The sequence below is a fragment of the Calidris pugnax genome, unplaced genomic scaffold (assembly GCF_001431845.1).
Source record: "Calidris pugnax isolate Ruff unplaced genomic scaffold, ASM143184v1 scaffold106, whole genome shotgun sequence".
Lineage (NCBI taxonomy): Eukaryota > Metazoa > Chordata > Aves > Charadriiformes > Scolopacidae > Calidris > Calidris pugnax.
The window spans coordinates 206348-230874 of NW_015090824.1; the positions used below are offsets into that span (position 1 = coordinate 206348).

The window sequence follows — 24527 nt, forward strand, 5'->3', positions numbered from 1 at the left end:
CTGCTGGGCTCCAGCTGTCCTTCCCTTACCTTGATCTTCTCGCCCTGGATGAGCTGCAGTACTTTGGGGTTTATATCGTTCTCTTCTAAGGAGCAAACCAGAAAGATAAACTTCTGAGTGTAGGCAACAGATGGCCACCACTCCCACCAGCAAAACACGAGAGAGCTGCATTAATTGTCTTCATCCCATTAGTCCTTCTCCCTTCAATACAATCTAAACTGAAGGTGTTCACTTCCAGCCACTCCTAAACCCCTTTCAGTCATTCTTCCTGCCTGACAAGTAATTCACACTGGGAGTTACTGGCTGTTCTCTTGGTTCAGGCCCTGGTACAGAAGGACTTGAGCTGAGAACCATCCAGAACATTCTTCCTTCTGCACAGAGCTCCTGCTGAAGCTCTCTGGGAGCTTCCCATAACGACCCCAGCAATGCACCCACACACCACTGGCACCACTCCGGGCCCAGGCTCCCAAATCCCTCACCCTGTGCTAACAGGGCTTCCTTCTCAGGCCTTTTATAAAGTGCTCAACACCAACTGTGTGGATTCCCAGGATCCACATCTCTCCTTCCCAGCAGCTCCAGTCCTTGGGATGCCCCGCAGCCGGCGATGCTGCACCACAACATCCCCACTCAGCCTCCCAGCACAGTGAGGTTGGATTCTGACCCAGCCCAGCCCACAGGGAATTGTGCTCTGATTTATGGCTCTCTGTCCCAAGAGGGATTCCAGGTACCCACCGTTTGAGAGCAAAGTCTGACAGATTAATCTGTTTGATGTCAGTAGACACGACAGAGGAAGGGAACTTAAATGGTAAGGCCCAAAGGCAGGAGGTGACACTGCTTCTGCCAGATGGGAATTTCCCTTAGAAACTGAGTCTGTTTTGTCAAACAGACTTTTCCTGAGCAAGGAGCACGTGGCCAAGTCCTTCAGGGGTTTGTCATGTACTCACTTAGTCGGGTGTCCATGAAAGGCTGGTTTATGCTCTGCAGGTAGCCCTCCTTCTTCCCTCTGAAAACAGCACTTGTTACCACTTTTTGCTGCAACTGTTTTGAGAAGGAAAAGCATTTACCCTCTTAGAGTTTCTCCATCACAATTACAACATCAGCAGTTACCACTTGGGCATCACTACTGCACAGCATCAGCCGTGTACTCATGCAATATCTACCTGGCATTTCTTTCACCATCTTTAGATTATTCCTGTATTATACCAACTAAAGGGATAGTAGGGACTGAACAGTCTTACAGATCTTTTCTTATTTATGGATCTAACCTATTCATAAGAAGTGCAGTGGTGTGTGAGAAGGTGCAGTCTGTGGTTCAGACAATTCACAGAGAGCAGGTGTCACACACAGAGAGCATGTTTTTAACTCAAACATTTGTGTTCCACGTGTCAGTTACCTGCACTTTCCTCTCAGCAGTAACACCTCGGCAGTACTTCCTCACCAGGTTCCTAATGCAGATTTTCTGTAGCATCTCAGATGTCTACATTAAGAAAAGAAAATAAATAGTGAGGTTGTGCAAACAGCTCCTGCTGCAGCCCTGACAAATACTCACCTGGGACAAGCTGTTTTTAAACATCTAGTCACAACTCATTTGAGCTCCCCCCCAGCCAAAGCCCCACGTCCCAAAGAGCTTTGCTACCAGAGAAGGGTTAATGCCCAGCAGCAGCTGAAGGATGAGCAACACCAAGCAGCTGAGTCATTACTAGAGTTACTAAAAGCAGCAAACTCCATCTGTCACCCCTAGATGAGACTGCGGCACCACACAGCATTGCTCTTCACCCTACCTTCCATCTGAGCTTCCTAATTTACTGGGCCCATCTCACCCACCCAGTGCCAGCCACATTCCCTGGTGTGGGAATGATCTGCCCTGGTCACTGCCTGGTCTGGGCTATGAGCAGGATCAAAGGGGCCACAACAAATGTTAGCAGCTGTTTCTAAATGAGAGTTCTACTGGAAGCAATCAGAGTTTCTCCAATTCATGCGCTGAGACGACCTGTGCTGCTAAACCCCAAACGAGATGAAAGGCTACAGGTCTATCTGCTCTTAAAACATTATGGGATTAATTTTGTCTCTAATAGGGCTCAGGAGTTCACTTTTCTGTCAGCGCACCTTCCTTTCTAGTCCTTGAAACAAAAGCACCAAGCTCCCTTCTTTCCCTTGGAAACTTAAACAGCACTGTTCCTCCCACTCCCATCCTCCCCCAAATCCAGAGGGTCCCAGGGTCTCCCACAGGCTCTGCCATCGTGTCTGAGCAGAGGATAAGCCAGCAGGAGGTCACTGCTCTTTTCCTACATTAAGTGTGTACAACTATGACCCTAGAACAGAAGCCATCTTCACCTCTCCTGGGGCCTGCAGCAACCCTCACCTCTTCCAGGATGGAAGGAGGTTGAAGCCAGCTCTTGTCCAAGACATTTTTTGGAACGTGGTCTCTGAGCTTCATGAAGTATTTGTACTGCACAAGCCGCACAAATTCAATGTTCTCTGGACAAAGGGGTTTCTTCCGATTGATGAAGCCATTTATGAATCTACAGAAAAAATATCCAAACCAGAACTCAGACAGTACGTTCAGAGATCAGTGGAAATGAAAGGCAAGTCACAGAAGGCACACAACAGGCTAACAAATCACTGACGTTAACTCAGGTACACTGTCACCCACATTACAGCAATGGAATTCTTAAGCTTTATAATATTCCAAAAATTAAGTCTTTTCCTAAGTTTTGTTGACCAAAACCTGTGCTTTGGCATTAAAAAGGAAGATCAGCACTACTTCTGATGCAGTGTTCAGGAGCTGGGCTTAAGGGAGTGGAGAGGGAGGACCATACACGAAGAAAACGGACAGGCTCACAAAGGATTGGTTTGGAGATCCCTTCTACCAAACTAAAGTGGCAGAGCAACAGAAATTGGTGCAAGTCAGGATTCCTGAAGAGGTCACGGGCATTTCTGGTCAACCCCATCTGGTAACTGTCCTCCTAACGACAGAGAGCTTAGAAACGGGTGTGAAAGGGATGGTTTTGAGTCCCTGGTCAGTACTCTGGACTCACGATCCAGACACCATCACCATGCTGTCACCTACAGCCTTCCTCACGACCACCACACAATGATAGTTACTTCCTGATGGTCTGAACTGCCCACGTCCTCTTCTTGGCCTTCTTCCGTGCCAGTGCTCCTCGCCAGCAAGCCTCCAGCTTGATAGCTGCAAGAATCAATCAAGTCCTTGTATTAGTATCAGAGATCCTGTGCCATACTATCCTTTAAATTCATATAGCAGAAGATATAACTGGCTCTTCTGTAGCTCTTCCCATCAGCTGATCTTTAGAGTAAGAAGTTTAGAACATTTTTTTCTCTGTAATAACTGATCCAGCACTACCTGCACTGCAGAGCTCAACAGCCAGGCAGTGACGTACTGCACAGAGCCAGCAGCTCATCTCAGAAAGCTGGCCTTTGAGCCTGCAGCATCATTTATGAGGTTGTCCACTGTGCTAAGAGGGTTTGTTCCCCCAGCAGTTAACGAGCAATGCCCTCGGTACCCCCCCAGAACACCCCCACACTCACAGCAGAGGGTGCTGCCACCGCACAGAGCTGCTCCCACAGCTGATGCCTGGGTGACACCAGGAGCAGCACATGGTGTGAGGAGCTAAACAGACCTCTGTGAATGCTCTTCATACCACTGTCACCTGCATCTAAGCCCAGCATCCACAGCCCTGCAGGTGATATCTGCAGCAACATGGATTTGTGACCTCCCAAAGCTACAGCTCCTATCGGAAAGCCCAGCCCTAAGACACTCCTCAATCCCAGAGCTCGTACCTGCTGCTCTCTTCTTCTCATAGGCTCTCTTTCCAAGGCATCCTTTGTATTTGGCCTGTAGTCTTGAAACTGGGGGAAAAAAAAAGCAGCAGAGACATTGCTCATATCTACAGGATCAGAACATCCAGGAGCTGTGCTCCCAGCAATCAGACACCACATGCCAAGGCACAGGAGGGTCTGCACAATCACCAAGGAACAACAGGGCTAAAACACCAATAGGACCAAAAGTTGCCTGCACAGGTAAACATGCCTTTAGGCAGCCCCAAACAGCTAACACTAGGATGAGATGGGTGGTATATCCCAATTCCAGGGGAAACATAAGGAGATACACGTCTAGAACTCAAGCAATATAGCTCATGATTTCTCCCCACCCTGGAAAAGATTATGAAGTTCTCCTTGGACTCTCCTGAGCGACGCAGATCGGGGGCTCAGCTCTCACCATGGTGCATCTGCTGCACAAACCTGGAGCCCAGAAACACAGTTCACCCAGGCTCTGCTTCTTAGTTACAGACAGACAAAGGGAACTGGAACCATACCCAACAGATGCTTTCTGAATTCAAACGCATCTTCAGTAGCAAACAGGGTCTTTGGGAACCGAATGAATATTTTGGTCCTGAAAAAGAGACCATGAACAGCTTATTCACAGTGAGCCATGGTTTCAGCTGCCCTAATTCATGGATTCTGACATTCACAGGTTGAAGGTGACATGAGAGAGCCCTGCCCTGCCCCACGCCCTGGCAAGGAGGACATGGCTGTGGTTCAGGAGTGGTTACAGAGGACAGTTAAGAAAAGAACCCAAGCCAAAGACGGGCAAGTTGCCTGTGGCCAAGCAAGCAGGGAGACATGGAGCTGAAGCAAGGCAGCCCACCTCCCCTAATCCAGAGGTGGAAGAAACTCAGCTGTACTCGAGCTTCCATGGAAACAGGAAGGGGAAAATAAAGAGGAAATTTATGCATCCAGACTTTTTATCTGTCTCCTTGCTCCTGTGCACTGTATACCTCCAGGGTGAGGTTACTTTGGGTTCTTTTAACTAAATCACAAATCAGAATCCATCAGGTTTGCAGACCCAGGCAGGTCCACCCGGTTCACATGGTCACACAAGAGCCCAGCTAAAGGGATCAGTTCCCACCACCAGGTCTTGCAGCTCTCTGGGAAGGGCAGTCACAGACAGAAGATCAAATATGGCAAGCACCATGCAGCTGACCAGCCAGAGAAAGGAAATTTACCTTCCTAATTTGTATTCCTCAGGCTTGTAACCAATGTGCTTGATGAGCCTCTCCACACCCTCAGCTGCTGGGCCATGCCAATGTGGCCAAGTAGCTGGACAGAGGGATTTATACCTGAAAGATCAGCAAGACATCAAAACAAATGACTTGACATTTCAGGAACTCCCTTCCTGAAGCTCTCCCCTCAAGATTCCTACTGCTTTATTCAAGGCAGAAGATGCCAAAGCAGATCAAAGTGCATACAGACAAAAAAAACCACCTGTCTGCTGACACCTCGTATCACCAGGACTTGATATTTAAGCAAACCTTGCTCTGAAGCCCTCATGAGAGGGCAGGTTCACCTGGCTGATGGCAGAACAGCTCTGCTCACCTTTGCAAGAAGAGCTCATACTTCCGCCGATACGCGAAGCCGGCTCGTCTCACCCGCAAGTGCTCCATCAGTCCCAGGTACTTCACCTGATGTCGGATCAGATAATCATCAAACTTCCCTGTAGTAAGGACATACGTAGTCACTGGAAAACACTGGCTGTGGAAGCTCAACTCACTTGTTCATGTATAAGGAAGGGATCAAATCCAGTTACCCAAGGTGATGACTTTGCTGCTAGCTTAACCAAGAAATATATATATATTTAATCTATGTATAGTGTGTATATATATAAAATATATATATTTTATCTGCTGTACCTAGCTACAAGCTAAAATCTCCCTCCTTTATCCCAGCTGTGCCTTCAGCACAATGTCTTACCAGGCTCCTTGTTCTCATTCGGTTTAATGCATCGGACATAAGAAGGCTCCTTGGACATCAGGATGTCTATGAGGCTCATCAGACTGTTTTTGAACTGGGTTGCAACCTAAGACATAATTGAAAGAAGTTTCTTGCCTTTGGAACTCAAGCACTGCAGTAATTGAAGTCAACTTGTTCCCTGCACCCATCTTAAAACTAAGATGTTAAGTAAAAGGCTGACATATGCAGTAGTAGCACAAAACTATTGAAGCACAGTTAAATCATAAGTTACCTGGACATTGTGCTTAGCAGGAATATTTGAACCCCTGCCATGCAGCTGGACACGCAAGGCAGCCCTTCAGAAGCTAACTGCTATTGGATGCTGGGCACAGGGCTTGTTTTAGAAGAATGCATTAATAACAACATTAAGTTATGTCACACCGATAGCTGCTGCCTCAGCGACATCCCTGTTCAACCACCAGGATGCCAGCAGGGGTGTAACACCAGCAAAAGAAAAAATAAACCACTGAATTTAGGACCAAGGATGCAATCGGTGGTTAAATCAAGACTTGGGAAGTTGAGTTTATATATTCAGACTAAAGATGAAACTCACAGTCTCTGGTCTCCTCCTGTTGTCGAGCTCTGACAGTAAAAAGCAGTCTCTAATGATGGCATTTTTAGAGTTGCACAGCACCTGAAACAGGGTAAAGGAAAAGCTGCCTTATTTAGCAGGCAGCTATTCCTACTGTCAGGCTTCTAAGCTCAAGCAGCACAGCTGTAAGGACATGCATGGAGGTGCCTAAAGAACATTGCTCAGGAGAAATACATGTTGTTTGCTACAGAGATTAAATACACCTGCAAACATCACTACTTCAAGCAAGGTAACTTAGGAGCCTTTTTTCTGTTCTTACCTCTTTCAGGTTTCTGTACAGGAGATCATTATTCTTCTCCAGAAATCCTGAAGAAAAATAAAACAACATCCCAAGGTTTAATTCCTTTTGAAAGCTACACGCTTTAACACAAAAGCTGGAAATTTATATCCTCAATTTATATCCGCTGCACTCATGTTTAAGATTTTAGCACCTTCAGAGAGCAGATGTTTTGTATTTCATCTTCACACCAAGCTATTAACTACCACGCTGGCTCAAAAGCTCAGGTAACTTCTAGGCTGGTACTTTGTTCACACTCACCAACAGCACAGTAAGTGACTTCTCCTGCGTAGTGGAGGAGGCGGAAATCCACCCAGTCAATCGATTTCCGTGTCTTCTGGTCTGCCAGCTTGCGACTGCGGGGGGGAAAAAAAGAACCCAACAAGAGAAAAAGCAGCAAATTGGCTTCCTTAGCTTATCAAAAGTCACCTGCACAAAAAGCAGCCGTAGAAGAGCTGGGAGTCTATTTAATGTTTGTTCTATCAACATGGCTCTGACTACGCAGTTATGGCCTATAATTGAATTATCATCTATCTGTCCATTGGGAACAGCTAACAGCAAAATTCCCTGTCAGCTGAAAAAGCTGAAAAGAGTCAGTTACCACAAACTCCTCAAAATATCTGTGACCCATCCCCACCACTTGGCAACGACCACCCTTTCCAGAACTGTTAAGATTTCCTCATATAACATTAATTTAAACACATTCTCGCTGCCTACATGAGAAAAAGATCACCAGCTTCCTCAATTTTGAAGTGAAAATGGGGTGGGGAGGGAAGGGAAGGATTGTTGGAGATATTTTGGCTTAGAACAAGAACCCAAATACAAAGGAGAAATCAAAATTTTCAAGAATAGCAGGAAAAATTTAGAAAGCATAGACTCCTGGGGGGGAAAAAAAAGGAAAAGAAAAAAAATAAAAGAGCAACTTAACAGTTTAAGTTTCAGCTTTGTAAGCAGTCACTAACAGCAGAGTTGTGTGTCACAACAGCACATTAGTACATCAAAATTTCCTTCCAAGAGCATCGCCAAGTACAGATCCCATTTAAGTAGCTCTAGCACTTCTATTTAAAGCTTTTAATCAGGCAGAACAGTATTAAGGCACATTGTGGTGACAAGGAAGTTGGCTACAAATTTTCCACTTGGCTGTGATGAACTTCAGAGCTGTAGGAAGGGTGACAATTCAGCAGCGTGACTCAGAATTGATGGCTTGTCAAAGCCCTTCAGCAGGCGTCTGCTGGGAACTGCCAGAACAGCCCAGCACCAACGTGTTCATCTACCACCAAAACCACATCCAAAAATACCACAAATTGAGTATGAACCAAAACACCACTCATCTGGGAGATACGAGCAGGACCATGCTTCTTTCCTCTTCCTACCTAAAGCTCTCACATACCCAGATAGACTCTTGAAAAACGTTTATGTGCCCCCCACAGCCTGGGGCATTAGACTCCTCTTCACAGTATCTTCTGCTTCCCCTGGAGTCAGTGGGGGACAAAGCCACCCATGGCCAAAGCCATCTAATCTTTAGTCCCCAATTTTAATATGGAATGAAATCAGACTCAAAGATCAGCATCACCCTAGTAAAGAGACAGGAATCCCCACACCACCACCTCCCCAATATCCTAGAACATACTCCACCAGTGTAGCACATTTCAACACTGGCTGGGCTGCTTGATTTTCTTTGGTGTAAAGCAAAAAATGTTCCCTCCCCAATGCTCTGTTATGGGTAAGAGATGGGAAGAGTCTCGTCTGCAGTAGGATACAGAGCGTAAATGCATACGTCACGAAGTGGGCATGATCTCCTACTTTCTCTTCCAGCTTTTCCAAGAAGCTCAGATCAGTTGCTTCCCCAGGTCGTAAGCATTCTTCATCCTGGAACAGCAGGCACTCCATCAAATGCTGCTCTGAACAGACCACTCCCTCCTTGATGATAAATATTACAAACTTCATTATGCAAAACCAAAGAGCTTGGATACAATTTGAGGCGAGGTCTGGTTTATACAGGCAATTTCCCAGTTAAATTTAAAGCTTCGATTATCTGTTTTCAGTAGAAGTATCAAGATAAATCCAGTCAGATCTGCCTTTTTCTTCCAAACTGTCTATTATTTTTATTATTTGTAGTTCACTTAAACAAAAACAATGAGAAAGATGACATCATTAGACACCAAAATTCAGGAGGATCTGCAGGACTCTCGGTCTGGATGAATCACAGAGTTGGAGGGGGGAGACAAGCTTAAAGATTACCCTTTTTTGACCCAAAAAACACAACAAGCCCCGCTTGAAAGAGCAACCCATTGCAATGTGAAGCTAATGCTGAGCTTCAGCAGCACCTTCTCTGGATTACGATGTACTAATTTCTGTCTCCTGTAACGAAGTGATGAAAATTCTTGGCTTTGTGGACATGTCAGAGTAGTGGCATGGAACAACGCAACTTCAAGTGTGGCTACAGATCTCTACAGGAAGATTACTAGATTTCTTACTAATTAGAGTTTGCATTCAAGAAAGTATCATTGTGGTAGCTTGAGTGATCAAACTCCTCCCCACTTCTCAAAGCAAGAAGCGTTACACACCATTGCAGAACAAGCTCCTTGCTCAAAGCTCTGGAAAGAGCTGCCTTCAGCCTCTCCCATTTCTCCTGCCATCCCTTTGAAGGCACAACTTCAGATCGGTATTTTAGAAGCAGTAACAACTAAAGGGCAAGGAAACAAGAGGAAGACCAGGAGGAGGTAGGCAGCTCTTAGGTTTCCTCTCCTATCTGAGCCCCTTTGAAGTGTCAGAGATTAAAACAAGAAAGTCATGTAAGCAGATAGATGGGATGAATTGTCCTCTTTCATCTTTACAAGAGCCTGGAGGTCTCTTGTAAGGCTTCAGGTGGCCATGAAGAAGTACTCCTGGTGTTCTGCAGTCTCCCTAACAATACTCAGAAGAAAGCTGGGTCCCATTCCTGTTGCTGACTAAAGCCAGCCAGGTTGCTGCAGGTACCTTCCTTCTATCTCTCCATGTCTCCAGGCAAAAAGTAGAGAGAATAGCCTAGGTCTGCCTTCTCAAGCACTCAGAGTCTCTGTAGAAGCAGCACAACTCCTTTAAAACCCACAGCTCTTTAGCAAGCAGATCCTCTAATCTTCAATCTTCTGGACCTTGTTTACAATATCTATTTGTTTACATTCTGAATAATGCAGACCCTTCACATAATTAGAGGAAAAAATACAATTATGGACCATTAGAGTAGGGAACAGGCAGGCATTTTAATTTAAGTAGCACAAACTCTTACCAGAATGGAGATTATTCCTTTATGCTTCTGCTCAACCAGGTCGCAGATGATCTTGTTGTTAAAATATGGAATTGGTTCCCACTGGAAATAAAAGAACAAAAAAAGGATGAAGAGCTTTAGAGGAAATCTTTGCCTTGAAATTTTTAAGTTGTTTGGAGCCAGATGCCAATCCCAGTAAAGATCAGTGTTGTGACCTTATCAATTCAAACTGAAGAAGAAAAAAACAGGATGCCATCTTCATTGATGATCAAAAGCATCCAGTGTAATGGCAGTTCAAAGAAAAAAGGGAGGGGGAACATAATAAATTACCTCTATTCCTTCTAGTTCATACTCCTCCTGCTCTGCTTTCAAGGTCATCTCAATCAACAGCTGCTGGAGCTTCTCATTGCAGTAATTAATGCAGAACTGCTCAAAGCTTCAGAGTGGTTAAATGAGGATTAGTTTTTCATTTATTGCATGGATAGTTTTACCACTGTTACAGTTTACCACTACAGTTTTCCAGCCAGACAGCCCACTTTGATCCAGATCAAAGCCACCCATTCCTCCCACACTGTTGTGCCAGTGGCTCAAATCCAGGCAGGCAGCCCAAGCTGGAGCTTTCTCCAGGGGCTTTCCCTAGCCCAGTGCCCTCAGATTTGGCAGCCACCTGTAGCTTGCCTTGCTGGGATGAGACCACACTCCAGAAGCCACATAAGACTTCAGCACATGGCCCCACCAGCACAAGGACAGATCACCCCAAGCCTCAGGAACAGCCCTTACCTGTTTGTGTCCAGCACTTCAAACCCATAGATATCCAGCAGGCCGATAACTGTTTTCCGAGTTGAATCCTGTTAAAGATATTATTGCTCTGTAATTGCTGCTTCAGCTCATGCTTCTCCCCTGCATGTTTCATGTTGCATCCTTCACCTAAATGTTAAGCTTTCCCTTCGACAGCTTTGTATCACATGCCAATGGAGCAGCCACTTTAAGGCAGGCAATGAACTGCTAAAACTCTTAAACACACCACCTTCCATACCCAACTAAAGCATTTTCCAGCTCAATGCTGCAGCATTCCCCTACACCAGTTATCAAGCAACCAAGATATTTGGTGGTGAGTGCTGTAGGACCTTCCCCAGAGAAACTGCTCAGCATGTCAGGAGCACTCAGTGTCTGGGAAGATACCAGACAAGAAACCAACCTTGTTGGCTAGAGAGCCGTTAATTTTGTTGACCAGCCAAGTGAAAGTTCGTCCATAAATCGCCTTTGCTACTGCATCCCGAGCGTAGAATGCCAGATCCACATTCAGAGGGCTCAGGACCTAAAAATAAAGATATGCCAGAGATGATAAACACCACAGCTGGTCAAACTCCTGCAAAGCCAATTCACACCTGTGGTTGGAGAATGAGCCATGTTCTCTTATACCACAGCCCAGCTCTCAGCCTACCTAACTGTAGCTGCCTACAACTTTATTTACCATCAGTGTCACCTCAGGCTGGTGTACGGCCACAAGCCAGCAGGATTGTGATACTACGTTTTGGAGAGGACTAATTTAGACAAGCGGGGAAAGTATTCTGACTTCCTTTTAGTTTTATTATTAAACTTGGTACCAAGTGCTCAAAGAATGTTTTTTCCCAGTGCTTTCCTCTGTTTGTGCAGCCAGTTTTCCAGGAAGCACCCCAGGGATGGAACAGAAGGAAGCTGTTTGGCTCAAACATAGGGCTGCCTGCAAGTCCCTCTTCCTAGCTTTCTTAATAGATACTACTTCGTTCAGCAGTAAGCCTCTAATATGGGGAATAAGTTTTAATTTAACATCTTAGGCTAGAAGAGAAAGGTGATATGGAGGAGAGTGTGATCTGGTTTTACTGTAACACTGCAAAGAACAGAGCTTCTCATCAGTCACCACTGGCTGGGGTGGCTCCCAGCTGCCTGGGGTCACAGAGAGCTACTGGGTACCTCTTCAGATCTGGCTTCGATCTTCCGATGGGTGAGAGCTTCCTGCAGAATGGACAAGTGCACACCCAGTAGCTGCAGAGAAGGAAATACTTGGACTCAGAGCGTGGCCAGCAGGAGACTGTTTAAATAAGCAGCATCGTGTGATCAGTAGGGTATAACCCCCCCAGTCCCTTCCCAGTTACACTCATCTTTGAGCAACAATAAGTAAGGAAGTTTCAGAGAGATGTGCTAGAGAGAAAAGGGGCCCTACAGCTCCAGACAGGTTATCACGAGCTGGGTATTTACAGAGCAATCATTCTGCTTTTAGGAACAGACATGTCTGCCCTTAAACGCCCACAGAAACGTCAAGGCTTTCTTAATAGCACCTGTAATACTGACATTATCTCAGAAAAGTTACCTTTGAAATCCATTTGATCTGTGTGCCATCACGAATGATGGCATGCCCATTGCTATCTTCTTCAAACTGGATGTTCCCAAGGTGCAGGACGCTAGCAACAATTCCAAAGAGATTCTAATAACAAGAGACACACCATTAGAAAACAGCTTCCCACAGCTCCATGAGATGGTCCTAATCTTTCCTACGCGTGCTAATAAACAGAACGTTGGCTCGGCCAAAGGTGGCAAGTTGGACAACCTGCTTCAGAGATGTGCTGCCACCAGTTGCCATCATGCTGTGCCAAGTGATAGAGCTCTTCGCCCACCCAACTTCTCCCTCAATCCCCCCAAAATGATGTCCTATCCCATCCTTAACACCTCTCCCAAGCAAGACTGCTTCCATCGCTTTTAAGGAGAGACAGCAGTGCGCTCCTCACTTCAATTCCCTTTGGTAGGCTCAGTCCCTCTCCCACACATACCTCTGTATCTTTTTCAGTAAAGTCAATGATAGAAAAAGCTTTGCGGACTATTTTCCAGTCGTTTTTGTCATTAATAGAAAACACTTTGGCACATCGACCCTATACAGTAAAAGAAAGGTAAATTAGTACAATTAATTGGCAAAGCAATTTTATTATCAAACACAGCACCTGGGCATGCTACTTTCATTTCCAGTTTCCTCAGCCTGTATAGATGCAGTCTGCAACTAGTTAGCAAGTTTATTTCACCCCTGCTAATCCTCAAAGCGGCTCATTTGATCAGATCTTTCAGCTTATACTTAAATTGTCAGATAATTTAAAGTATTGAGCTTGGATAGTGATTACCATAAAATGGCTAAGTCTTGTGAAGAGTTTGAGCTTCCAGCCATCCTCCATTTTTATGGTAATATTATCTTCTGCCCCATCATTCTTCACTACCAAGGAAGAAAGAAAACTGAGTGCATTACCACAAAGTGAACTGTATAGTGCATAACCATATGTATGGACCTCTGTGTGAGGTCCATAAATCCTGAGAAACTCATTTTATACCAAATTCTGATACAGAGCCCTTAGAGAAGATGCCTTTATATGAAATGTAGCTTGCAGACAGTTACTACTGTGCTGTTTAGTAGCTCAGGCCACTCTTCTCAATGAATCAATACATGACTTGACTGTACCAGAGGGACCAGGATCATCAAATGGTTTGGTGACACTTGCTTAAGAGCGTTTACACTCTCACAGCAGCAGTGAGGATGGCAGCAGTAGGCTGCTCTGCACACACAGAACACAGGGAATACACAATTAATAAAGACCTGGTGAAAGGGACCTTTTTTCAGCTCCAATGGCCTCGCTGTCACAGGGTCATGTTGCCCCAAAGCTTGTTTCTGCCCCCACAACCATTATCAGCTGATTCAATAAGAGATATTATCCCTTATAAGCCACTTATGGGCATCCTTAGGCCATCACAGCTAGAACAGAGTTCTAGCAACAAAAGTAGAGTTCCTGCTACAAAAGCACCCAGGGTAGAACGATGTACGACAGCTTTGGGGCAAGTATGTTTGTGACCAACTTGCCTGTGAGTTTCACTATAACATGACACAGTGTGTTCTCTCAGCAGCTCAGCAGCACACTTCGTACGTGAGGAAAGCTGCATCTGCAATCCCTACCCTTCTAGGTGTAAGATACAGAGAGAGGGGGACAAGCTCTCACCGACCTGGATGAGATACGCGTACTTTTGGGGGTTGCGCTCCAGCCCCAGCCAGCAAAGAAGATCCTTGTCTCCACCCTCTAATAACTGGTAGAAAATATGGAAATTCCTTTCTCCGTGGTTTTGATGGACAACTCGGGATTTCTCAATCAGGTAGCTGAGGATGTGCCCTCCGACAGGAGCTCCCTGGCAGAACAAAGCAGTCAGATCAACACCCATAGATACAAACAACATCATTGTGAGGGCTGTTCCTCCACACCGAGGAACAAGGAGCAGTGTCAGGAGAAGCACGTTCACTTTTCTGCTGTTACTCATCTGCCATCTTGTGTTTAAGAGTTAGTATCTGACAAGAAGTGTGTACACCTATGACCCTAGAACAGAAGCCCTCTTCACCTCTCCTGGGGCCTCCAGCAACCCTCACCTCTTCCAGGATGGAAGGAGGTTGAAGCCAGCTCTTGTCCAAGACATTTTTTGGAACGTGGTCTCTGAGCTTCATGAAGTATTTGTACTGCACGAGCCGCACAAATTCAATGTTCTCTGGACAAAGGGGTTTCTTCCGATTGATGAAACCATTTATGAATCTACAGAAAAAAATATCCAAACCAGAACTTAGACATTATGTTCAGAAATCAGTGGAAATAAAAGGCAAGTCACAGAAGGCACACAACGGGCTAAAAAAATCCCTGATGTTAACTCAGGTACACTGTCACCTGCGTTACAGCAATGGAAATTTTAAGCTTTATAATATTCCAAAAATTAAGTCTTTTCCTAAGTTTTGTTGACCAAAACCTGTGCTTTGGCATTAAAAAGGAAGATCAGCACTACTTCTGATGCAGTATTCAGGAGCTGGGCTTAAGGGAGTGGAGAGGGAGGACCATACACGAAGAAAACGGACAGGCTCACAAAGGATTGGTTTGGAGATCCCTTCTACCAAACTAAAGTGGCAGAGCAACAGAAATTGGTGCAAGTCAGGATTCCTGAAGAGGTCACGGGCATTTCTGGTCAACCCCATCTGGTAACTGTCCTCCTAACGACAGAGAGCTTAGAAACGGGTGTGAAAGGGATGGTTTTGAGTCCCTGGTCAGTACTCTGGACTCACGATCCAGACACCATCACCATGCTGTCACCTACAGCCTTCCTCACGACCACCACACAATGATAGTTACTTCCTGATGGTCTGAACTGCCCACGTCCTCTTCTTGGCCTTCTTCCGTGCCAGTGCTCCTCGCCAGCAAGCCTCCAGCTTGATAGCTGCAAGAATCAATCAAGTCCTTGTATTAGTATCAGAGATCCTGTGCCATACTATCCTTTAAATTCATATAGCAGAAGATATAACTGGCTCTTCTGTAGCTCTTCCCATCAGCTGATCTTTAGAGTAAGAAGTTTAGAACATTTTTTTCTCTGTAATAACTGATCCAGCACTACCTGCACTGCAGAGCTCAACAGCCAGGCAGTGACGTACTGCACAGAGCCAGCAGCTCATCTCAGAAAGCTGGCCTTTGAGCCTGCAGCATCATTTATGAGGTTGTCCACTGTGCTAAGAGGGTTTGTTCCCCCAGCAGTTAACGAGCAATGCCCTCGGTACCCCCCCAGAACACCCCCACACTCACAGCAGAGGGTGCTGCCACCGCACAGAGCTGCTCCCACAGCTGATGCCTGGGTGACACCAGGAGCAGCACATGGTGTGAGGAGCTAAACAGACCTCTGTGAATGCTCTTCATACCACTGTCACCTGCATCTAAGCCCAGCATCCACAGCCCTGCAGGTGATATCTGCAGCAACATGGATTTGTGACCTCCCAAAGCTACAGCTCCTATCGGAAAGCCCAGCCCTAAGACACTCCTCAATCCCAGAGCTCGTACCTGCTGCTCTCTTCTTCTCATAGGCTCTCTTTCCAAGGCATCCTTTGTATTTGGCCTGTAGTCTTGAAACTGGGGGAAAAAAAAAGCAGCAGAGACATTGCTCATATCTACAGGATCAGAACATCCAGGAGCTGTGCTCCCAGCAATCAGACACCACATGCCAAGGCACAGGAGGGTCTGCACAATCACCAAGGAACAACAGGGCTAAAACACCAATAGGACCAAAAGTTGCCTGCACAGGTAAACATGCCTTTAGGCAGCCCCAAACAGCTAACACTAGGATGAGATGGGTGGTATATCCCAATTCCAGGGGAAACATAAGGAGATACACGTCTAGAACTCAAGCAATATAGCTCATGATTTCTCCCCACCCTGGAAAAGATTATGAAGTTCTCCTTGGACTCTCCTGAGCGACGCAGATCGGGGGCTCAGCTCTCACCATGGTGCATCTGCTGCACAAACCTGGAGCCCAGAAACACAGTTCACCCAGGCTCTGCTTCTTAGTTACAGACAGACAAAGGGAACTGGAACCATACCCAACAGATGCTTTCTGAATTCAAACGCATCTTCAGTAGCAAACAGGGTCTTTGGGAACCGAATGAATATTTTGGTCCTGAAAAAGAGACCATGAACAGCTTATTCACAGTGAGCCATGGTTTCAGCTGCCCTAATTCATGGATTCTGACATTCACAGGTTGAAGGTGACATGAGAGAGCCCTGCCCTGCCCCACGCCCTGGCAAGGAGGACATGGCTGTGGTTCAGGAGTGGTTACAGAGGACAGTTAAGAAAAGAACCCAAGCCAAAGACGGGCAAGTTGCCTGTGGCCAAGCAAGCAGGGAGACATGGAGCTGAAGCAAGGCAGCCCACCTCCCCTAATCCAGAGGTGGAAGAAACTCAGCTGTACTCGAGCTTCCATGGAAACAGGAAGGGGAAAATAAAGAGGAAATTTATGCATCCAGACTTTTTATCTGTCTCCTTGCTCCTGTGCACTGTATACCTCCAGGGTGAGGTTACTTTGGGTTCTTTTAACTAAATCACAAATCAGAATCCATCAGGTTTGCAGACCCAGGCAGGTCCACCCGGTTCACATGGTCACACAAGAGCCCAGCTAAAGGGATCAGTTCCCACCACCAGGTCTTGCAGCTCTCTGGGAAGGGCAGTCACAGACAGAAGATCAAATATGGCAAGCACCATGCAGCTGACCAGCCAGAGAAAGGAAATTTACCTTCCTAATTTGTATTCCTCAGGCTTGTAACCAATGTGCTTGATGAGCCTCTCCACACCCTCAGCTGCTGGGCCATGCCAATGTGGCCAAGTAGCTGGACAGAGGGATTTATACCTGAAAGATCAGCAAGACATCAAAACAAATGACTTGACATTTCAGGAACTCCCTTCCTGAAGCTCTCCCCTCAAGATTCCTACTGCTTTATTCAAGGCAGAAGATGCCAAAGCAGATCAAAGTGCATACAGACAAAAAAAACCACCTGTCTGCTGACACCTCGTATCACCAGGACTTGATATTTAAGCAAACCTTGCTCTGAAGCCCTCATGAGAGGGCAGGTTCACCTGGCTGATGGCAGAACAGCTCTGCTCACCTTTGCAAGAAGAGCTCATACTTCCGCCGATACGCGAAGCCGGCTCGTCTCACCCGCAAGTGCTCCATCAGTCCCAGGTACTTCACCTGATGTCGGATCAGATAATCATCAAACTTCCCTGTAGTAAGGACATACGTAGTCACTGGAAAACACTGGCTGTGGAAGCTCAACTCACTTGTTCATGTATAAGGAAGGGATCAAATCCAGTTACCCAAGGTGATGACTTTGCTGCTAGCTTAACCAAGAAATATATATATATTTAATCTATGTATAGTGTGTATATATATAAAATATATATATTTTATCTGCTGTACCTAGCTACAAGCTAAAATCTCCCTCCTTTATCCCAGCTGTGCCTTCAGCACAATGTCTTACCAGGCTCCTTGTTCTCATTCGGTTTAATGCATCGGACATAAGAAGGCTCCTTGGACATCAGGATGTCTATGAGGCTCATCAGACTGTTTTTGAACTGGGTTGCAACCTAAGACATAATTGAAAGAAGTTTCTTGCCTTTGGAACTCAAGCACTGCAGTAATTGAAGTCAACTTGTTCCCTGCACCCATCTTAAAACTAAGATGTTAAGTAAAAGGCTGACATATGCAGTAGTAGCACAAAACTATTGAAGCACAGTTAAATCATAAGTTACCTGGACATTGTGCTTAGCAGGAATATTTGAACCCCTGCCATGCAGCTGGACACGCAAGGCAGCCCTTCAGAAGCTAACTGCTATTGGATGCTGGGCACAGGGCTTGTTTTAGAAGAATGCATTAATAACAACATTAAGTTATGTCACACCGATAGCTGCTGCCTCAGCGACATCCCTGTTCAACCACCAGGATGCCAGCAGGGGTGTAACACCAGCAAAAGAAAAAATAAACCACTGAATTTAGGACCAAGGATGCAATCGGTGGTTAAATCAAGACTTGGGAAGTTGAGTTTATATATTCAGACTAAAGATGAAACTCACAGTCTCTGGTCTCCTCCTGTTGTCGAGCTCTGACAGTAAAAAGCAGTCTCTAATGATGGCATTTTTAGAGTTGCACAGCACCTGAAACAGGGTAAAGGAAAAGCTGCCTTATTTAGCAGGCAGCTATTCCTACTGTCAGGCTTCTAAGCTCAAGCAGCACAGCTGTAAGGACATGCATGGAGGTGCCTAAAGAACATTGCTCAGGAGAAATACATGTTGTTTGCTACAGAGATTAAATACACCTGCAAACATCACTACTTCAAGCAAGGTAACTTAGGAGCCTTTTTTCTGTTCTTACCTCTTTCAGGTTTCTGTACAGGAGATCATTATTCTTCTCCAGAAATCCTGAAGAAAAATAAAACAACATCCCAAGGTTTAATTCCTTTTGAAAGCTACACGCTTTAACACAAAAGCTGGAAATTTATATCCTCAATTTATATCCGCTGCACTCATGTTTAAGATTTTAGCACCTTCAGAGAGCAGATGTTTTGTATTTCATCTTCACACCAAGCTATTAACTACCACGCTGGCTCAAAAGCTCAGGTAACTTCTAGGCTGGTACTTTGTTCACACTCACCAACAGCACAGTAAGTGACTTCTCCTGCGTAGTGGAGGAGGCGGAAATCCACCCAGTCAATCGATTTCCGTGTCTTCTGGTCTGCCAGCTTGCGACTGCGGGGGGGAAAAAAAGAACCCAACAAGAGAAAAAGCAGCAAATTGGCTTCCTTAGCTTATCAAAAGTCACCTGCACAAAAAGCAGCCGTAGAAGAGCTGGGAGTCTATTTAATGTTTGTTCTATCAACATGGCTCTGACTACGCAGTTATGGCCTATAATTGAATTATCATCTATCTGTCCATTGGGAACAGCTAACAGCAAAATTCCCTGTCAGCTGAAAAAGCTGAAAAGAGTCAGTTACCACAAACTCCTCAAAATATCTGTGACCCATCCCCACCACTTGGCAACGACCACCCTTTCCAGAACTGTTAAGATTTCCTCATATAACATTAATTTAAACACATTCTCGCTGCCTACATGAGAAAAAGATCACCAGCTTCCTCAATTTTGAAGTGAAAATGGGGTGGGGAGGGAAGGGAAGGATTGTTGGAGATATTTTGGCTTAGAACAAGAACCCAAATACAAAGGAGAAATCAAAATTTTCAAGAATAGCAGGAAAAATTTAGAAAGCATAGACTCCTGGGGGGGAAAAAAAAGGAAAAGAAAAAAAATAAAAGAGCAACTTAACAGTTTAAGTTTCAGCTTTGTAAGCAGTCACTAACAGCAGAGTTGTGTGTCACAACAGCACATTAGTACATCAAAATTTCCTTCCAAGAGCATCGCCAAGTACAGATCCCATTTAAGTAGCTCTAGCACTTCTATTTAAAGCTTTTAATCAGGCAGAACAGTATTAAGGCACATTGTGGTGACAAGGAAGTTGGCTACAAATTTTCCACTTGGCTGTGATGAACTTCAGAGCTGTAGGAAGGGTGACAATTCAGCAGCGTGACTCAGAATTGATGGCTTGTCAAAGCCCTTCAGCAGGCGTCTGCTGGGAACTGCCAGAACAGCCCAGCACCAACGTGTTCATCTACCACCAAAACCACATCCAAAAATACCACAAATTGAGTATGAACCAAAACACCACTCATCTGGGAGATACGAGCAGGACCATGCTTCTTTCCTCTTCCTACCTAAAGCTCTCACATACCCAGATAGACTCTTGAAAAACGTTTATGTGCCCCCCACAGCCTGGGGCATTAGACTCCTCTTCACAGTATCTTCTGCTTCCCCTGGAGTCAGTGGGGGACAAAGCCACCCATGGCCAAAGCCATCTAATCTTTAGTCCCCAATTTTAATATGGAATGAAATCAGACTCAAAGATCAGCATCACCCTAGTAAAGAGACAGGAATCCCCACACCACCACCTCCCCAATATCCTAGAACATACTCCACCAGTGTAGCACATTTCAACACTGGCTGGGCTGCTTGATTTTCTTTGGTGTAAAGCAAAAAATGTTCCCTCCCCAATGCTCTGTTATGGGTAAGAGATGGGAAGAGTCTCGTCTGCAGTAGGATACAGAGCGTAAATGCATACGTCACGAAGTGGGCATGATCTCCTACTTTCTCTTCCAGCTTTTCCAAGAAGCTCAGATCAGTTGCTTCCCCAGGTCGTAAGCATTCTTCATCCTGGAACAGCAGGCACTCCATCAAATGCTGCTCTGAACAGACCACTCCCTCCTTGATGATAAATATTACAAACTTCATTATGCAAAACCAAAGAGCTTGGATACAATTTGAGGCGAGGTCTGGTTTATACAGGCAATTTCCCAGTTAAATTTAAAGCTTCGATTATCTGTTTTCAGTAGAAGTATCAAGATAAATCCAGTCAGATCTGCCTTTTTCTTCCAAACTGTCTATTATTTTTATTATTTGTAGTTCACTTAAACAAAAACAATGAGAAAGATGACATCATTAGACACCAAAATTCAGGAGGATCTGCAGGACTCTCGGTCTGGATGAATCACAGAGTTGGAGGGGGGAGACAAGCTTAAAGATTACCCTTTTTTGACCCAAAAAACACAACAAGCCCCGCTTGAAAGAGCAACCCATTGCAATGTGAAGCTAATGCTGAGCTTCAGCAGCACCTTCTCTGGATTACGATGTACTAATTTCTGTCTCCTGTAACGAAGTGATGAAAATTCTTGGCTTTGTGGACATGTCAGAGTAGTGGCATGGAACAACGCAACTTCAAGTGTGGCTACAGATCTCTACAGGAAGATTACTAGATTTCTTACTAATTAGAGTTTGCATTCAAGAAAGTATCATTGTGGTAGCTTGAGTGATCAAACTCCTCCCCACTTCTCAAAGCAAGAAGCGTTACACACCATTGCAGAACAAGCTCCTTGCTCAAAGCTCTGGAAAGAGCTGCCTTCAGCCTCTCCCATTTCTCCTGCCATCCCTTTGAAGGCACAACTTCAGATCGGTATTTTAGAAGCAGTAACAACTAAAGGGCAAGGAAACAAGAGGAAGACCAGGAGGAGGTAGGCAGCTCTTAGGTTTCCTCTCCTATCTGAGCCCCTTTGAAGTGTCAGAGATTAAAACAAGAAAGTCATGTAAGCAGATAGATGGGATGAATTGTCCTCTTTCATCTTTACAAGAGCCTGGAGGTCTCTTGTAAGGCTTCAGGTGGCCATGAAGAAGTACTCCTGGTGTTCTGCAGTCTCCCTAACAATACTCAGAAGAAAGCTGGGTCCCATTCCTGTTGCTGACTAAAGCCAGCCAGGTTGCTGCAGGTACCTTCCTTCTATCTCTCCATGTCTCCAGGCAAAAAGTAGAGAGAATAGCCTAGGTCTGCCTTCTCAAGCACTCAGAGTCTCTGTAGAAGCAGCACAACTCCTTTAAAACCCACAGCTCTTTAGCAAGCAGATCCTCTAATCTTCAATCTTCTGGACCTTGTTTACAATATCTATTTGTTTACATTCTGAATAATGCAGACCCTTCACATAATTAGAGGAAAAAATACAATTATGGACCATTAGAGTAGGGAACAGGCAGGCATTTTAATTTAAGTAGCACAAACTCTTACCAGAATGGAGATTATTCCTTTATGCTTCTGCTCAACCAGGTCGCAGATGATCTTGTTGTTAAAATATGGAATTGGTTCCCACTGGAAATAAAAGAACAAAAAAAGGATGAAGAGCTTTAGAGGAAATCTTTGCCTTGAAATTTTTAAGTTGTTTGGAGCCAGATGCCAATCCCAGTAAAGATCAGTGTTGTGACCTTATCAATTCAAACTGAAGAAGAAAAAAACAGGATGCCATCTTCATTGATGATCAAAAGCATCCAGTGTAATGGCAGTTCAAAGAAAAAAGGGAGGGGGAACATAATAAATTACCTCTATTCCTTCTAGTTCATACTCCTCCTGCTCTGCTTTCAAGGTCATCTCAATCAACAGCTGCTGGAGCTTCTCATTGCAGTAATTAATGCAGAACTGCTCAAAGCTTCAGAGTGGTTAAATGAGGATTAGTTTTTCATTTATTGCATGGATAGTTTTACCACTGTTACAGTTTACCACTACAGTTTTCCAGCCAGACAGCCCACTTTGATCCAGATCAAAGCCACCCATTCCTCCCACACTGTTGTGCCAGTGGCTCAAATCCAGGCAGGCAGCCCAAGCTGGAGCTTTCTCCAGGGGCTTTCCCTAGCCCAGTGCCCTCAGATTTGGCAGCCACCTGTAGCTTGCCTTGCTGGGATGAGACCACACTCCAGAAGCCACATAAGACTTCAGCACATGGCCCCACCAGCACAAGGACAGATCACCCCAAGCCTCAGGAACAGCCCTTACCTGTTTGTGTCCAGCACTTCAAACCCATAGATATCCAGCAGGCCGATAACTGTTTTCCGAGTTGAATCCTGTTAAAGATATTATTGCTCTGTAATTGCTGCTTCAGCTCATGCTTCTCCCCTGCATGTTTCATGTTGCATCCTTCACCTAAATGTTAAGCTTTCCCTTCGACAGCTTTGTATCACATGCCAATGGAGCAGCCACTTTAAGGCAGGCAATGAACTGCTAAAACTCTTAAACACACCACCTTCCATACCCAACTAAAGCATTTTCCAGCTCAATGCTGCAGCATTCCCCTACACCAGTTATCAAGCAACCAAGATATTTGGTGGTGAGTGCTGTAGGACCTTCCCCAGAGAAACTGCTCAGCATGTCAGGAGCACTCAGTGTCTGGGAAGATACCAGACAAGAAACCAACCTTGTTGGCTAGAGAGCCGTTAATTTTGTTGACCAGCCAAGTGAAAGTTCGTCCATAAATCGCCTTTGCTACTGCATCCCGAGCGTAGAATGCCAGATCCACATTCAGAGGGCTCAGGACCTAAAAATAAAGATATGCCAGAGATGATAAACACCACAGCTGGTCAAACTCCTGCAAAGCCAATTCACACCTGTGGTTGGAGAATGAGCCATGTTCTCTTATACCACAGCCCAGCTCTCAGCCTACCTAACTGTAGCTGCCTACAACTTTATTTACCATCAGTGTCACCTCAGGCTGGTGTACGGCCACAAGCCAGCAGGATTGTGATACTACGTTTTGGAGAGGACTAATTTAGACAAGCGGGGAAAGTATTCTGACTTCCTTTTAGTTTTATTATTAAACTTGGTACCAAGTGCTCAAAGAATGTTTTTTCCCAGTGCTTTCCTCTGTTTGTGCAGCCAGTTTTCCAGGAAGCACCCCAGGGATGGAACAGAAGGAAGCTGTTTGGCTCAAACATAGGGCTGCCTGCAAGTCCCTCTTCCTAGCTTTCTTAATAGATACTACTTCGTTCAGCAGTAAGCCTCTAATATGGGGAATAAGTTTTAATTTAACATCTTAGGCTAGAAGAGAAAGGTGATATGGAGGAGAGTGTGATCTGGTTTTACTGTAACACTGCAAAGAACAGAGCTTCTCATCAGTCACCACTGGCTGGGGTGGCTCCCAGCTGCCTGGGGTCACAGAGAGCTACTGGGTACCTCTTCAGATCTGGCTTCGATCTTCCGATGGGTGAGAGCTTCCTGCAGAATGGACAAGTGCACACCCAGTAGCTGCAGAGAAGGAAATACTTGGACTCAGAGCGTGGCCAGCAGGAGACTGTTTAAATAAGCAGCATCGTGTGATCAGTAGGGTATAACCCCCCCAGTCCCTTCCCAGTTACACTCATCTTTGAGCAACAATAAGTAAGGAAGTTTCAGAGAGATGTGCTAGAGAGAAAAGGGGCCCTACAGCTCCAGACAGGTTATCACGAGCTGGGTATTTACAGAGCAATCATTCTGCTTTTAGGAACAGACATGTCTGCCCTTAAACGCCCACAGAAACGTCAAGGCTTTCTTAATAGCACCTGTAATACTGACATTATCTCAGAAAAGTTACCTTTGAAATCCATTTGATCTGTGTGCCATCACGAATGATGGCATGCCCATTGCTATCTTCTTCAAACTGGATGTTCCCAAGGTGCAGGACGCTAGCAACAATTCCAAAGAGATTCTAATAACAAGAGACACACCATTAGAAAACAGCTTCCCACAGCTCCATGAGATGGTCCTAATCTTTCCTACGCGTGCTAATAAACAGAACGTTGGCTCGGCCAAAGGTGGCAAGTTGGACAACCTGCTTCAGAGATG

The 24527-nt window shown here is 45.3% G+C and overlaps 1 protein-coding gene across 1 annotated transcript in view; it reads right to left on the reverse strand.

Moving 5' to 3' along the window:
• The window catches only part of LOC106886797 (unconventional myosin-Ih-like), a 31987-nt gene that overhangs the window by 4735 nt on the left and 2725 nt on the right, over positions 1-24527 (reverse strand). Inside the window, exons 6-44 of the mRNA XM_014940015.1 lie at positions 24277-24390; positions 23880-23951; positions 23125-23244; positions 22707-22774; positions 22257-22362; positions 21948-22028; positions 20457-20548; positions 18941-19035; positions 18662-18708; positions 18364-18444; positions 17772-17877; positions 17397-17514; positions 17027-17140; positions 16337-16413; positions 15801-15869; positions 15105-15189; positions 14360-14519; positions 13945-14124; positions 12735-12833; positions 12278-12391; positions 11881-11952; positions 11126-11245; positions 10708-10775; positions 10258-10363; positions 9949-10029; positions 8458-8549; positions 6942-7036; positions 6663-6709; positions 6365-6445; positions 5773-5878; positions 5398-5515; positions 5028-5141; positions 4338-4414; positions 3802-3870; positions 3106-3190; positions 2363-2522; positions 1394-1477; positions 945-1038; positions 30-85 (exon numbers count right to left, since the gene is read on the reverse strand). Coding sequence (XP_014795501.1) covers positions 30-85; positions 945-1038; positions 1394-1477; positions 2363-2522; positions 3106-3190; positions 3802-3870; positions 4338-4414; positions 5028-5141; positions 5398-5515; positions 5773-5878; positions 6365-6445; positions 6663-6709; positions 6942-7036; positions 8458-8549; positions 9949-10029; positions 10258-10363; positions 10708-10775; positions 11126-11245; positions 11881-11952; positions 12278-12391; positions 12735-12833; positions 13945-14124; positions 14360-14519; positions 15105-15189; positions 15801-15869; positions 16337-16413; positions 17027-17140; positions 17397-17514; positions 17772-17877; positions 18364-18444; positions 18662-18708; positions 18941-19035; positions 20457-20548; positions 21948-22028; positions 22257-22362; positions 22707-22774; positions 23125-23244; positions 23880-23951; positions 24277-24390 — 3723 coding nt within the window. The remainder of the gene's footprint in view (positions 1-29; positions 86-944; positions 1039-1393; positions 1478-2362; positions 2523-3105; positions 3191-3801; positions 3871-4337; positions 4415-5027; positions 5142-5397; positions 5516-5772; positions 5879-6364; positions 6446-6662; positions 6710-6941; positions 7037-8457; positions 8550-9948; positions 10030-10257; positions 10364-10707; positions 10776-11125; positions 11246-11880; positions 11953-12277; positions 12392-12734; positions 12834-13944; positions 14125-14359; positions 14520-15104; positions 15190-15800; positions 15870-16336; positions 16414-17026; positions 17141-17396; positions 17515-17771; positions 17878-18363; positions 18445-18661; positions 18709-18940; positions 19036-20456; positions 20549-21947; positions 22029-22256; positions 22363-22706; positions 22775-23124; positions 23245-23879; positions 23952-24276; positions 24391-24527) is intronic.